At 37.8% G+C, this 16641-nt stretch overlaps 1 protein-coding gene across 1 annotated transcript in view; it reads left to right on the top strand.

Annotated features, from left to right (window-relative positions):
* The window catches only part of FBN2 (fibrillin 2), a 294085-nt gene that overhangs the window by 240575 nt on the left and 36869 nt on the right, over positions 1–16641 (top strand). Inside the window, exons 40-48 of the mRNA XM_056124409.1 lie at positions 882–1007; positions 1570–1722; positions 6566–6634; positions 7855–7980; positions 8215–8340; positions 9191–9316; positions 11714–11830; positions 13506–13634; positions 14042–14161. Coding sequence (XP_055980384.1) covers positions 882–1007; positions 1570–1722; positions 6566–6634; positions 7855–7980; positions 8215–8340; positions 9191–9316; positions 11714–11830; positions 13506–13634; positions 14042–14161 — 1092 coding nt within the window. The remainder of the gene's footprint in view (positions 1–881; positions 1008–1569; positions 1723–6565; positions 6635–7854; positions 7981–8214; positions 8341–9190; positions 9317–11713; positions 11831–13505; positions 13635–14041; positions 14162–16641) is intronic.

Here is a 16641-nt window from a genome sequence, read left to right as displayed (position 1 = left end):
ATGGATTGTGGGGGATCGAACCCAGGTTGGCCATGTGCAAGGCAGATGCCCACTGTACTCACTAAGTAAAGCCCTGGAGGTTTCTTTCTTGCTTCCAGTTCTCACAGTTAAATCTGCCCTAAAATTATTCTTCTGGGGTCTGACTCCCCTCTGGACTTGTAAATTCTCCATCATATTCATCAATATAGATTTATGTTTTTATTACATATTCTCCTTTAGAATAGAATGTCATGTTTATTTATGAGATAAATGGATGCCTCTAAAAATGAATTTCAGGTATCTAATTTTCCATTTATATATAATAAAAATAGTTGTTTCTGTTAAAATCTTTAATTTGGAACCTGTTAAATAACTGCATCTGGAAGAATTTCAGAACTGCATCTGGAAGAAAATCAGAACTGCATCTGATTTAAAAAGGGGAATCACAAGCCAGCTACTCTAATTCTAGAATCTCCAAATGGGTGCTAATTTGAAAGGAGCCATAAAGATAAAAGCTCTCCTAACTGCATTCAGTTTAAAGTTGGCATGAAAATTGGGTTTAAATGACAGAAGAGGAAAGCAAGATTTAAAGCAAATCCATTTAAGCACAGTGGAATTTCAACTTTAAAGCTATACAGGCCATTTAAATTGTTCTTTGCACTGTGGAATCATTTCTTTTGATAATTTCATCTTTGACTGCTTTTTAAAGGAAAAATATGTTGTCATATGAATCTCCATGTGGAGCATATATTTTGTGTAATTGCTTTAAGTTCTAAACTTGAGGGGAAAGGTGGATTTGGGAAGTGATCCTTTTTGTTTTGCTTAGTGAGTTTAAATGATATAAATGTATAGAGACATGTAAAACCTTTTTATTGATGAGTATCTCTCCTTGCCTGCTGTAGACATTGATGAGTGTTTCGCACATCCTGGTGTGTGCGGGCCTGGGACCTGCTACAACACCTTGGGAAACTACACATGCATTTGCCCGCCAGAGTACATGCAGGTCAATGGAGGCCACAACTGCATGGGTAAGTGCTGGGCTTGGGGTTAGACTTGGGGGTCAGCAGATCACAGTTGCTGTCTGCCATCAGCACTCGGGTTTCAGAATTACTGTGTGGAAATCAAGTCTTTATGAAAGAGTAAATCTACAAAAAAATCTTAAAAATGCCCTTAACTATGTTGTCATTTTAAATGTTGTATTTTTTTAAAAAGCCATGAGTCCAAAATAAACAATTCCATCCAATATTACTATTATATTCTCGTACTCTTTTTATTTCTTTAAAATGACTGTTACACATAAAAACATATTTAATTTGAGTCATATTTTTAAGTAAATGCCTTTAAGTAGAGCAATAGGTATTAACTTTTTGGTATTAACTTATTGAAAAATAGAATAAAGCCCCTTGTTTGAAAACTGGGGAGATGTTAATCTAGGATATGATTTACATTCACTATAAATAAAAATTTCTAAGGCACCATCAAATTGCTGAGAAATCTGGCCAAGTTGGGTCCAAGGTAACCAGGGTACCGAGCTGCTGAGAGACACTTGCTGGCAGGATTGTCTGGCTGATGTGCTTTTCCTATATGTAGATATGAGGAAGAGCTTCTGCTACAGAAGCTATAATGGAACCACTTGTGAGAATGAGCTGCCTTTTAATGTGACAAAGAGGATGTGCTGCTGCACGTACAATGTTGGCAAAGCCTGGAACAAACCATGTGAACCGTGCCCAACCCCAGGAACAGGTAAGCATACAGCGTGTCTTCGTTCTTCCTCAGAAGGTCACATCCACAACAGCCACCTCGGATGGTGCAGCATAGGCAAACAGGCACGACCCCAGAACCACTCGCTCATTAAATACCCAGCAGCATCCTCTGACACCAGTTCCCAGATGGCTTGTCTTATTCAAGCACTGATTTACGAAATACCTGTTGAATCGTAATCCTGTAATTCAACTGGGTCCTTAGCGTTGGAATCCTAAGAATAAACCCCCAACACTAAAGAGTTAAGGATTATAGCACTGGTCTGTTTTAATTAACTCTCTGGAAACATCCCAATTATTTGTGCATTTATTCAGAAAAAAAAAGTATCAAGCAATTGCTCTGTATTTTTTTAGATTAGATATGAAAGTAGAAGTGTGGCAATGTAAGAATCATCAATTTAAGTTTCTTTTTTGGTTCAGTTGTTTAAAATATACCCAGAAAGTTATGAGTAAAACTTGCATAAAGGCATCCTTTTCTCATATGCTTCCTTTCCCTAATATGTCTGAAATATTTAGGAAGAAAACTAAACTAGTATTTATATAGTAAAATTTTTTTCACAATATTCTCTAGCAAGAAAAGTTGAATGATAATATAGCAACAAAAAATAGTGGTCTGAAAGTTGTTCCCCATTTTGTTCCTTTATAATCTGAAAAATAATCACTTTTTTTAATAAAATTCTTTTGATTTTAGACACCATGATTTACAATACTGTTCATGATAGGGTGTCGTGCATACAAAATTTTAGCACCACATCCTCCACCAGTAGCACAGTAGAAGGGCATTTGCCTTGCACGCAGCCAACATGACTGACCCGAGTTCGATTCCTCCGCCCCTCTCGGAGAGCCCGGCAAGCTACCGAGAGTATCTCGCCGGCACAGCAAAGCCTGGAAAGCTCCCCGTGATGTATTCGATATGCCAGACACAGTAACAAGAAGTTTCACGATGGAGACATTACTGGGCCCGCTCGAGCAAATCAATGAACAACAGGAGGACCGTGACCTATCCTCCACCAGTGTCCACTTCCTTCCACCATTGTGTCAGAGCCATCAATCCTACCCCTTGAGCCCCACCACCAACTCTCACCGTGGTAATCTCGCTTCTGTAGACCAGTTCTCCAGCTCAGTTGCTTTTAGACATTTTTTATCTCCTTACTATGTTTCTTTTTGCCTTCATATAAGAGAGGCCATTCTGTGTCTATTCCTTTCCTAACTTACTCATTCAACAGTCTACACTCCAGACCCATAGGCATAGCAGCAAATAGCATCATGTGTTCTTCTCTGTGTTCCATTATGTATATAAACCAGGATTTCTTTGTCTAGTCATCTGTTCCTGGACACTTGGGTTGTTTCCAGATTTTGGTTACTGCGAATAGTTACGCAATGAATATAGAAATGCAAGTGCCTTTTCTGAATAGAGTTTTGGGCCCCTTGAAGTAAGAAGCTGAATTGCTGGGTCCTGTGAAAGCTCAATTCTTTTCTTTTTTTTTTTTTTGAGAAATGTCAATAATTGTTTTCCCAAAAGGTCAGCCCAATCAACATTTGCACCCGCGGTAGATGAGGTTCCTTTTTCCAAACATCCCTGCTGACACTATTTATTTTTGTTCTCTGTGATGTGTGCCAGTCTCACTGATAAGAGGTGATACCTCGTTGTTGTTTAATTTTCTATTTCCCTGATGAGTCATACAGAGCATATATTTTTTTGGCTGTCTGTATATTGACGGTCTTCACTCTTAATAACTACAGATGATAACAATTGAACCAAATAAGAAACAGTGATTGTATATTAGTTTTCTTATATTATAGCAGGCCTTTTAATTTGTCATTTTGTTTATTATTGTGTTGTAATATTGATAAGAAGGAAAAATGTGTTTCTGCCTGGGACCACTGTCTCTGTGGAATTTGCCCCTTTTCCTTTTGTCTTTGTGGGTTTTCTCCCACATCCCAAAGCTAATCGTATTAAGTTTATAAGCATGTCTAAATTGTTCCAGTCCCAGTGAGTGTGGATGTGGGTCTTAGTGCCCCTTGAAATGGAATCGTGTTCTGGTCAAGGTTGGCTCTACCTTGTACCACGAGCTGCCAGAACAGACTCTGGTCACCCTCAGTCCTGAACTGGAATCAATGATTTGGGAAATAAATTTAAGTCAAAACTAAACATCCATAAATTTTCAATTTTAAATTAAAAGTAAATTATTGCTTAATTTTAGTAGTGTTTGGGTCTTCATTTAGAAAATACTTGATGTTTTTGTGAGCAGAGTTATGCCATAATAACTTAGCTCTTGTTTGTATAGTTAGCATAATATAATTATGTCAATTTACTTAAATTTGGATTTTCCAAGAAGCTTCATTAGCAATGAAGCTATGTTAAGGACTAACTTAAGGACTTTGTGCGCATTAAAATATTTTATTTAATGTGATGATGAAATAAAGTTCAGAAGAAATGTGATGAAAATTGCCCTGTGGCCATTATTTGTGGCTTAGATTCATTGGAGAAATGAATTTTCTTATTTCTAACTTGCATTGTTTTATTTCATTTTATCAAACATAGAAACATTTCAATCATTTTCTGAAAGATCCTTTAGTTAGAGGTGTAAGAGCACTGGTTTGGTGAATTAAATGACATTCTCTTTGTGAAAGTCAAGTGTTTAGGTTTGAAAGATAGATCTGTATTTATAATGAACTGCCTCTTCATTATCTTACCTTAAGTTGATTAATTGTCCATTTAATTAATCTGATTCATCAAACTCAAACTAATTTAAAAAGCATTAAATAAATTATGGTGGTAATTCATTCATATGGCTTTAGTGAGTATTAAATGAGACAGTGTATACAAATTACAGTTCACATATTGCCAGACTATTGGGAAACCATTAATTAAGCAAATATTATGTGCCTCTTTCTATATTCTATATCCTAGGTATATGCTGGTAAAAGAATTAGATATTAAGTCCCGAATACTGTTCTCATCAGTTTGACTCACTTCTGTTTCTGTTGAGGTGAATCATTCGGCTTCATTGAATGTAGAAATTTCTAAATTTTCTTGGTGAAAATGGTCTTAGTTTGGTGAATTACATCTAGAATTCTTAAAGCCTCCTTTATTTCCATGATGCTTCATTTTTGATACCTCATATTCAGCTTTCATGAAGACATTTTGTTTTAAAAACAAAATTCATGTCTTAATCATTACTCATTGTTAAACTACTTTGTTATTATAAAATTAGTTTTGCATGTTTATACCTTTGTGCAATTCATAATCAACTTTTGAATCTTTAATCTGATGTTTTAATCTACCAAAAATATTAAACTGTTTTTAAAGCTGTGCATATGAAAACAAGAAAAGAATTTAAACACCTAACTAGCACACCAGTGAGACTGGCACACAGCAGAGAACAAAAACAAAGAGTGTTTGCAGGAATGTGGGGGAAAGAGACCCTCATTTACTGCTGGTAGGAATGTTGACTGAGCCAACTCTTTTGGTATCCAGTTTGGACACTTCTCTAAAAACTAGGAATTGAGCTTCCATATGATCCAGAAAATTTGCTTCTTATCATCTACCCCAAGGGCCCAAAAGCTATACAGAAAAGATATTTTCACCCCTATGTTCATTGGAGCACTGTTCACAATAGCCAAAATCAGGAAACAATCCAAGTATCCAAGAACAGATGATTGGATAAAAAACTATGGTGTACGTATTCACAATGGAATACTACTCAACTGAAAGGAAAAAAAACAAACTCATATCATTTGCTGCTACATAGATGGATCTGGAGAGTATCCTACTGAGTGAAATTAGTCAGAAGGACAGACATAGAATGATCTCTCATTTGTGGGATATAAAGAAATCAAGGGAGCTGGAGTGATAGCATAATGGGTAGGACGTTTGCCTTGCACACGGGCAACCTGGCCGACCTGAGTTTGATTCCTCCACCTTCAATTCCTTCGCCCTTCTCGGAGAGCCTGGCAAGCTACCTAGAGTATCTCACTCGAACAGCAAAGCCTGGCAAGCTACCCGTGACATATTCGATATGCCAAACATAGTAACAAGTCTCACAATGTTACTGGGCCCGCTCGAGCAAATCGATGAACAACAGGAGGACAGTGACAGTGACAGTGACAACAAGTGAGCAGAAACAGAGAACTGGTCTCTAGTAGAAAGCTTTCCATGGTCATGGGGGAAACACTGGAACAATGATGGGGACAAAGTGGAAACTCTGATGAAGGGTTTAGTGCTAGAATATTTGATGCATGAAATTGTATCATTAATAGTTTTGTAAACCAAGGTGCTAAAATAAAAAAAATTAAAGCTTCTATAAAGTTAGTTTTCCATGTTTATACTTTTGTGCAATTTTTAGTCTACTTTTGAGTCTCTTAAAAAATTTAACTTCAGAATTTTTGAAAAAATAAAATAACCAGCCAGAGTGACAATACAACAGGTAAGTCACTTGCATGGCACATGCCAAACCTGGATTCAGTCCTTGGCACTCCATATGACCTCCAGAACCCATCCACAAGTGATCCCTGGACACAAAGCCAGGAGTGAGTCCTCAACACATCTGGGTGTGGCCCACAGACCAAAATATAAATAAACAAATGAAACCACTTAAGTAGATATTTTGAATCTTATAATGATCCATCTTGTATTAGGACACTCATAAGTGTCAACGGGGATGATAATAACAGTAAAAAAGTATACCTAGATCCTCTCCTGGCAAAGCTGGTATTGTTGTTGAATAAATATAATAGAAATTTAAATGTCTGGTTGTAAATAATAAGATATCTGTTTATGTGAGCAGCACAGTTTTACTAATGTGATTGTTTATATCTTAAAGCTGACTTTAAAACCATATGTGGAAATATACCTGGATTCACCTTTGACATTCACACAGGAAAAGCTGTTGGTGAGTTTTTTTAATACACGTATAAAACATTTCATAAATTCTATTCAGTGTTTTTTGAATATATTCATAAAGCCATTTGTTCAATAATTTTTTAAAATTTTTTTATTAGTGAATCACCGTGAGGTACAGTTACAGACTTACAAACTTTCGTGCTTATGTTTCAGTCATACAATGCTCAAGTACCCATCCCTCCACTCGTGCCCATTCTCCACCACCGATGATCCCACTATCCCTCCCACTCCCCCACCCTGTCTCTGTGGAAGTGCTTTTTTAATGTTTAAGGTACTTTAAAATATAATAATCTGGTCCCAGTCTCTATAGTTGGATAAGAGAAAATACAGGGGCTGGAGCGATAGCACAGCAGGTAGGGCATTTGCCTTGCATGCGGCCGACCTGGGTTTGATTCTCAGCATCTCATATGGTCCCCTGAGCACTGCCAGGGGTAATTCCTGAGCACAGAGCCAGGAGTGACCCCTGTGCATTGCCGGGTGTGACCCAAAAAGAAAAAAAAGAGTAAAATACAGTGCTTGGAGACTCTGGGGTGTTGTAATAGTATTATTTCTTCAGGATAGTCTGATGGTAAGTACTGTAGGTGACTTACTTAAATATTTCATGCACATCAAGTTCAAAGTTTTGGTCAAATTTCCTGGTTCATGAGTAATTTTACATGTGTAATCAGTCCATTTTTTTAACCTTTAGTTGTACTTTCACAAGTGCATATTTGTTTTGTCCTTTCTCTATTGAGTGACATGTTTTATAGAATTATCAATTATATTAAATATATCCTCCTATATGTGCTTTCAGCTCACTCTACCTTCCTTCCTTAAAAGTTAAAAAAACAGTATAATTTTACTATCAACACATGTATAACAAAGTACTTAAAACTAAGATAATGCACATTTTCTATGAGATAAATAGCAACGGTCAGGGTAGCCTGACAAGAAGACACTTGATTTCCTAGGGAGTTCATTTACTGTGCTGACACAAAAATCACTCATCATATTTGATCAGCAATTTAAACTTTTTCTGCCCTTATTTTAAGAAAATTCATTTTATGGTTTATGTTTTCATAAGCTTTGGTGTTGTTCATACCAGTGTAGAACTGATTTTTTGACAACTATATTTCCTCATTCCAGTGTATACATAGCATTATTCAAGTGGTTTATGGTAAATACATTAAGCATAGCGGCATACATTTGACCAAATCTGTTCATTTTCAGACATTGATGAATGTAAAGAGATTCCAGGCATTTGTGCAAATGGTGTGTGCATCAACCAGATTGGTAGTTTTCGCTGTGAATGTCCTACAGGATTCAGTTACAATGACCTTCTTCTGGTCTGTGAAGGTAATCTGATACATGTATGCCCTTTATCCAAAAACATTTGATACATGCGCTTGATTATTTTAGATACTTCTTTGATTATTCCCTTTTCTTTCATTGAGATTAGGAGCTGATCACCCAATTGACTAAGTGTGATACGAATGCAGTGTTGAGTGATTAAGAGCTGATCACCCAACTGGTTAAGTGTAATACTAATGCAGCAGGAGAAGTTTTAAAATGGGATTGTTGCTTTTTCAGATATTGATGAGTGCAGCAACGGTGATAATCTTTGCCAGCGCAACGCAGATTGCATCAATAGTCCTGGAAGCTACCGCTGTGAATGTGCTGCAGGTTTCAAACTTTCACCCAACGGGGCATGTGTAGGTAAGATACAGATTCAGTCTTTGAGACAGTGATCTTTAGATTTGTGACACAAAGAAATGGTATGTGTTTGCCTATAAAAATGGCTGGAGCTGGTGGTGGAAAATGGGCACTGGTGGAGGGATGGGTATCTGATCATTGTATAATCGAAACCCAAGCACAAAAAAAAAATGTAAATCTACAACTGTACCTCATGGTGTTTCACTAATAAAAAAAAATGGCTGGAGCAATAGCACAGCGGGTAGTGCATTTGCCTTGCACGCAGCTGACCCTGGTTCAATTCCTCCATTCCTCTCGGAGAGCCTGGCAAGCTACTGAGGGTATCCCGCCCACATGGCAGAGCCTGGCAAGCTTCCATTGGTGTATTCAATATGCCAAAAACAGTAACAGCAAGTCTCACAATGGAGACGTTACTGGTGCCCGCTTGAGCAAATCTACGAACAAAGGGAGGACAGTGCTACAGTGCTACCTATAAAAATACATTTTCAAAACTGATTTTGAGAAGATTTTCTAAATAAACCTTTCATATTGGAGCTGTTTCACCATATCATTTAGATCATTTTTCTCGGGAAAAGAGATCTCATCAATGGTCCTTCCTGGGATTGAACCTAAAATTAAAAAAAGCACACTTAAGATAAACATCACCCATATAAAAATTGCATTGATTTTTTTTTTAAAACAGAAGTTTTCAAACTTTAAAGCCTTCCTTATTTTGATTCTGTTGTTGCTATGGTTCATTTTCAGCCTGTCTGTCATTATTAACAGCAGGTTATAGAAACATGCCTATGAAAAAATAAAGGAATCTTAATAAAAATCAGATTATGTGGAACGTGTGTTTTCTTTTTTGTTTCAGATCGCAATGAATGTTTAGAAATTCCTAATGTTTGCAGTCACGGCCTTTGTGTCGATTTGCAAGGAAGTTACCAGTGCATCTGCCACAATGGCTTCAAGGCTTCTCAGGACCAGACCATGTGCATGGGTAAGAAGGAGCACCTGAGTTTCAAGGGGAGAGCTGTGAGGCTCTAGAGTGATTACAGTTCTGTCTCCTGCCACAAGTTTCTAACATTTCTTTGTCAGAAAATTCTTACCAAACTTAGCTATGTTAAACTCTTCAAGGTTTTCTTCCATGTTAAAATGCCAATGGGGCCAGAGCGATAGCACAGTGAATAGGGCGTTTTCCTTGCACGCAGCCGACCCGGGTTCGTTCTCCGGCATCTCGTATGGTCCCTCAAGCACTGCCAGGAGTAATTCCGAGTGCAGAGCCAGGAGTGACCCCTGAGCATCACTGGGTGTGACCCAAAAAGCAAAAATAAATTAATTAATTAAAAATAAATAAAATGCCAAGCAATAGCAATCTTCTGTATGTTCTTTAATCCCCCACCTTACATCCCCTGTCAGTTTTCATGTGCTAAACATACACTCTGGGACATTCAAGCTTATATGGGATTGAGTACCCCTTTATCAGCTCTGTTCCTACTCAGGAAAGCATTTCTCAGTTCCAACAGAGTACTAAGAAAGCCAGAATGGAAATGAACACACATGCATGTGCTCATACATGCATGTGCAAACAGATGCATGAGCACATGCACATGCACACAACACACACACACACACACACACACACACACACACACAAAACTTTCCCCCCAAGTTGTTGAATATATGAGACTTTTCTGCTTTTGTGTTTTAACTAATAAAAACTATTTTCAGAAGCAAATAGAGAAAAGCTCTTCAGAATTTCTCGGTAGCTAAAATAGAAGTAATAATAGTGCTCATTAATTATTATTTGTCTTGCTGAGCTGGTTAATAATAAAATTTTAGAAGTGAAGCGAGGCTGGACATACTGAAACGGAGCATAAATCTGTCAAACTGATATCCATATCTAGCACTGTTATACTTTTTCACTCTCTCTTTCTTTCTTTCTCTCTCTCTCTCTCTCTGCAAAGAATGAATATTCATATTTTGCACTTGAAGGAGAAAAGTTCCATTTAAATGGTCACTGTGTTCTCAGTTTTGAAAAAGCTGAAATTGTGCATCTACACTTTCACTGTTCAAATTGTTATCCACAGGAACAGTCAAGTCTGATTTCAGAACTACAGAACTAATTTTCTTCCTAGCACTTCCTTACAGTGAGGAGCACCTGGCTGTCACCTTCCCCCCCGCTGCCCTATAAGCCTGCCCTGTGGGCTTTTCCAGTGGAGACTGGAAAAATTGTCTAGGGGATGTTAGTGCAAAGAACACAGAGAATCTGACCCTCTGTTAGCAACGCTTGCTTGTACTTGCTTCTCTTATTTCTACACTTGGAGAGAGCATAAATCGCCCCCAAAGATGTGAGATTTATTATTCTGATTCACATGGAAGGAAATCTGTCCTCAATTACAACCATTTGACAATGATTCCTCAGTAATATTTCTCTTAACCAGTTTCCTTCCTAAGGAACAATGTATAGCAGAAGAGAATGAGCAGCCTGGAACTCATAATGTAGAGATAACCTCCTTGCCTATGAGAGGGTCACACCCCTAAATATTTCTTCTTTCATTTATTCATAAAACTATTAACATTAAGGGCACGTAGACTTTTCTATCTGTATTCTCCTAAAATTAGGGACTAAAGTTTATCTTTGTTTCACTGTAATAGTAAGTTTTGTATATATCAAGGCAGGAGAGATTTATAACGTTTAAGGGAACAAATTGTTTTAGTGCTTTAAAAGATTGTTTGCTTTACAGTTAACAAGCAGACCTTTTTTTAATTAAACATCTACACTAAGGGGACATTTGCTTAGGCTAGTTCTCAGAATTACATCTGCCTATAAGTAAATTGCATATTTTTCTCATAATTATACAATTTAGAGTTTTCTCTACTTCAAAATTATTTCCTTAAATAAATAATTTTATAATAGAAAATGAGGAAAATCTAAGTTTGTCCTTTTAAAAAAGTAATCTTTAAGATTAAAGAGAGAATTCGGTGACTGAATGCATACTTTGCATGTGGAAGGCTAAGATCCAAGCTATGGCAACACATGGACCCCCCATCTTGGGACTGACCTGTGAGCACAAAACTGGGAGTAGACCATAAACACTGTCAGATATAGCCCTAAAATAAAATAAAATAAAATATCAAAGCAGTAGAACAGTGACTAGGCATTTGCCTTACACATGACCAACCCGAATTCCATCCCCAGCACTACATATGTCCCCCAACCTCACCCCCACCGGGAGTGACCCCTGACAGAGACAGGAATAAGCCCTGAGCACAACCAACTGTGGCCCCAAAACAAAACAACAACACCAAAAAGTCTTTTTAAAAAAGATAGTCTTAACTCGGTTAATTTTTCTGATTAAAAAATTAATTTCTTCGTGTCACTGTTTCTTTGTAGACGTTGATGAGTGTGAGAGGCATCCTTGTGGAAATGGGACCTGCAAAAATACTGTTGGCTCCTACAACTGTCTCTGCTACCCCGGATTTGAGCTCACTCATAACAATGACTGCCTGGGTAAGCATTACAGTCAGTCTCATACTGCAGTTCTTTCATAGCTACACAACATACCGAATAAAAATAAAACAAAAAAATTGGTATTTGCATTATTAAAATTGCAAATTTACAACAAAAGATAGGAGTTAATATTAGCAAAGTTTCAGCTCACCAGAACTACAATATTGGCCTAACGAATCATAAGACAGTCAGCTGCATTGAATTCAGTTAGTCAATCTGTTCTGGCAGAAAGGCCAATCAGGAAATAGTAAGTGCAGTGGAACAGCCTTATGAATGGGGTGGACTTTTATGCCAAAGATGGGATTGAAGGGGCTGGAGCAATAGCGCAGAGCGTAGGGTGTTTGCCTTGCACGCGGCCTACCCGGGTTCTATTCCCAGAGTCCCATATGGTCCCCTGAGCACCGCCAGGAGTAATTCCTGAGTGAAGAGCCAGGAGTAACCCCTGTGCATCGCCGGTGTGACCCAAAAAGCAAAAATAAATAAATAAATAAATAAAGATGGAATTGAAGAGATTGAAGATAGGTCTCATTGTTTCAGTGTTATTACATATTTTTCGTATTATCCCCTTTCAGTTTCTTCTGATACTGGCATTCTCCAAATTATAAACATGTTGTGTCTTGAAACTTCATTTTCAGTCAGTCTTTGGAGTCAGAGATTTCTTTTCCCACAGAAATAGAACAGAATGACTGGATTTCCAAACAGCCCTCAGAAACTTCCTTAATTTCTGATTACTATAAATTTCAGTGTAAAATAATACTGCCTCCTGTGCATGGCATAGGATTTTAGCTTTTGTTCCTAATAATTATTCAAATTGGAATTGATTTGGTTATATAGAATATAGAAAAGGTTCTTGTAGTTGAAAAAGGAAATGGTAAAAGAGAAATGACAACTTTGACCTTAGTGAGTCTAGGTTTTTAGGTGACTTTTCCTGAAGTCTTTATTTTTTACCTATGGCAATAACTCAGGCTTTCTACCAGTGTCTTCACAATTCAGGTCCACCAAATTAAATGCAATATGTGTCTCTTTATTTTGAAAATTCTGAAGTTAGGAAACATTTTAGTCAGTTGCTACTCTCTTGTCTGTAGTTTTACAAGATCCTCAGTACAGCCAAAAATAGCTAAAGATGTGGTCACAGGTCTGATCATAGTACAATCTTCAAACAATTCAGAAAATTACTCAAATGCAACCAACCCTGAGATTCCCTGAACTTCTTACACTTAGGGATTTTTCTCTTTACAAATTCTCTATTCTGTCAGCAACATACCAGCAATTCTAGAATATTTTTGATTAATTGCTTTTTTGTGTATTTGGTATGCTTGCTTTGATATTGTTAGCTTATCTTCAGGAAAGTCATCTATAAATTAGACAATCACATGAAATCTTTATATTCTCTTGCCTAAGGGAAGAGAAATGCTCTTTCAACTGGAAACGGAAAGCTTCACATTTATCCTTCACCTTTAATCTGCTTGTAAAAGTATGAGGTTTATTAATATCATAAATGTATCCTTATGATAAAATAACGTAGTGATGTAATGTGACCTTATAGTTCTGTGGTCCTTAAGAGGGGAGCCTTTGTAATGTTCTGATAAGTTTACCAATAATGTTGGAAAATTACAGCTTGTGACACATTCATGCAAGAACTTTTTCTGAAAAGTGACCTCCTGTTTGCTTACAGACATAGATGAGTGCAGCTCCTTTTTTGGTCAGGTTTGCAGAAATGGGCGGTGTTTCAATGAAATTGGCTCCTTCAAGTGTTTATGTAACGAAGGTTATGAACTTACGCCAGATGGCAAAAACTGTATAGGTGAGTATGTGAACAATAAAGTCTTTTTGTTTTCTTTTGTAAAATAAAATGTGAATTCCTCCCTTACTGATGAATCTGGGGAGTCATCCACATTTCATTTCACTTATCTGATTCCATCACCAAAGTAAGATACGCAAAATATTGGATAAGATGGAAGCCAGCAATTGGGTATGACTCATAAGAGTGGGCACAGAGTTTGAGGCTATCTTTGTCTCAGTAAAAATAGAAACAATGAAAGAAAAGTAGAAAATTTTCAAAATGTCCAAAAAGCATGTCTTGACATATTTGTCCCTGGTGTCCACTCAGATTAAAGAGCCTGAGCTAAGTTCATGTGATATCACTCAGCAGAGAAATGACATTTCTACATCTTCTGTTTGAATCACATTTCTTCTTGTTTCTCATTTAAGATACCAATGAGTGTGTTGCCCTTCCTGGCTCTTGTTCTCCCGGTACCTGTCAGAATTTGGAGGGGTCCTTCCGATGCATCTGTCCTCCAGGGTATGAAGTAAAAAGTGAAAACTGCATTGGTAAGCAGAAACTGTTTATTCTATGAGCCATGAAGTATTCAGTGTAATAAGATCTAGTACAGACAGTGTGGAAAACATCCTAATTCCAAATGACTGCAAGTATGCAAACCCAGGGTCTGAAGCTTAGAGTACCTAGGTTTCTTGACCCGTCAGAACTGATGAGAAGGGAATGAAACGTTGAGGAATGGAAGGTTTTTCATAAACAGTAATAGTGCACTAGTCAGAGAATTTTCAGTGGACTTTAATGTTTTTTCCAAATGTCAACAAACTTTCTACTGAATTTAAGAAGTGTCTACAAAAAATTGTGATCTTTGGCAACCAATTTTAAAACAACTATTAAAGGTGTCTAGAGTCTTCGAAATGTGAAGCAGGGAGTTTGACAATGCTGTTGAGACTTCACCGCATCCCCCAGGGGAAGGCCTGGTGTCAAAACAGAAAATACTAATTCATTTGTCATAGTATAAATTTTCTGTGGAAACTCTTCGAGTACACAGGAGCACTGCGGCCACATCAAAAGGCGCTTCCTGGCCACCTGGTGAACAAGAAGACTGACAATGGAATTGCTTTCTCTTACTTTTACACAAATTATTTTTTTACTGTCTTGTTGAAATTCATAAGAACCCATATTGTATTTTGGTCATTTCAATGAAAGAACTACTTAAAGGGGATATTTTAGCATTGTATTGCATAACAGGAAAAAATTCTATTAACCTCAGCAAGATCCCTCCTAAAGAGATGATTTTCTCCTCTTCACATTCTAAGGATTAAGAGACACAGAGCTAAAAGAAACTGATATTTCACTGAATTCAATTGTTTCTTAGACCACGTAATCCTCTATTATGTATATTTCTAGTCATTCCAATTTGTTTTTTCCCCTTTTCTTTCTGCCATTATAAGGTGGTCTTAATACTTAAAATAATACAAAAAAATCATGTAAGAGTGTTTTTGAATAGTTTAAGATCCTTTCTTTCTCTTGCTTTCTTCATTCTTGCACAGTCCTAGTCTTAGTTATCCAGGTGAGTCATCCCTTTATGTAATAATAGCGTTGTGTCTTTCACTGGGAGAGTAAGAAAATGCACATGATTCTTTGTGTCAAATTTGGCTATCTATCTTCTTAGTAAAAACAAATAGTGGTTTGTTTCGATTTTATTAAATTTCAGAAATTCTTTTTTTGTTCATGGTTAACAACCCCACTGTTCTGTATCTCTTGAGAAATTTGTGAATTTGGGGGTGGGGGCACACATTAGAAATTTGTTTTTTATTAACTTCCTTGCTGTAGGAATATTTCCTTCAGACCAGAATTTCTTCTACCCATCTTTCCCAGATGAGATTCTAGAAAACATGATTTTACACACACACACACACACACACACACACACACACACCCCTGTGTGCGGTGCACTGCCAAAGTCCAAAGATGCAGTCCTTGCCTGCCAGTTGATGGCCCAGGAAAGAAATTGACTTACAAGGAAACCTATTTGTGAAGCTCCATGACAGCCCAGTGAGACCAACTCTGAGGTGTGCTCAGGATGTGGGAGCCCAGAGGGAGCTGTGCATAATGGGAGTGGTGGGGAAGAAATGGAGCATCAGGGAAACCTGTCACAAAGGATTAGTGACATTAGCACGTACAGGAGTTCAGGAGTCAAAGAGCCAGCAATAAGAGGTTAATGAGAACACAGTGTTGAGTGTGGAAAGAGACACGGAATGACCTGCTTAAAGGCTGGCTTCATCCTGTAGCCTTCATCAGTGTGGGGACACTGCAGGGGTATTCCTTGGAAAAATGTGATATGACTCGTGCCATTCTCTTGCAAATAGAAATCGAGAATTAGCTCATACCAGAAGCTGCCATTTGTGGTAGTGATTCCCACCACACACCGTGGCTCTGTGGAGCTTGTACTCTGCTGCTCCTGGAACTGTGGTGTGTGTATTCGAGTAGTTCATTAGGTAAAGCACCGCCAGTGACAAAAGTCCAAACATCACTGGTAAGGAAGGCTGATTTCTTTTGAGAAGCTCATCAGGGCTGGGGTGGGGAGATGCTAAACTCCCACTACAGACACAGGTTTGTGAGTAGACTGTGCTTTAGAGAGATAGCCCTGGTGGCACTGTGAAGAGAAGGAGATGCAGAAGTCAGTGTGGAGCTGCATGGGAGTGATGTTGCATTTGGATGTACTGTGGAGAGAGACTGGCAGGCCAATTGCTGTTGCTTCAAAAAGATAAAAGGTGAAGGAAAAATCAAGATGCTGTCAAGATCCGAACAGGGATGGGGCATCAGAGGCAGGGATTGACAGGAGGTGCAAGGTGAAGCAACAATGCCTATAAGAGGCTGAACTCTCCCTGGCAGGTGAGACACGTGCCTCCCACTTGGGATTAAGTACGGGGAGTTGGAGCATCTCCTTGATTGGAATTGTGTATTATCTTTGATTTCTGATGCATTAATAGTTTGGTTTTTAAAAAACAGTTTTGATTGTATGACCAAGACT

The sequence above is a fragment of the Sorex fumeus genome, unplaced genomic scaffold, assembly GCF_029834395.1.
Source record: "Sorex fumeus unplaced genomic scaffold, SorFum_2.1 ptg000051l, whole genome shotgun sequence".
NCBI lineage: Eukaryota > Metazoa > Chordata > Mammalia > Eulipotyphla > Soricidae > Sorex > Sorex fumeus.
This window is presented reverse-complemented; position numbering and strand designations above follow the sequence as displayed.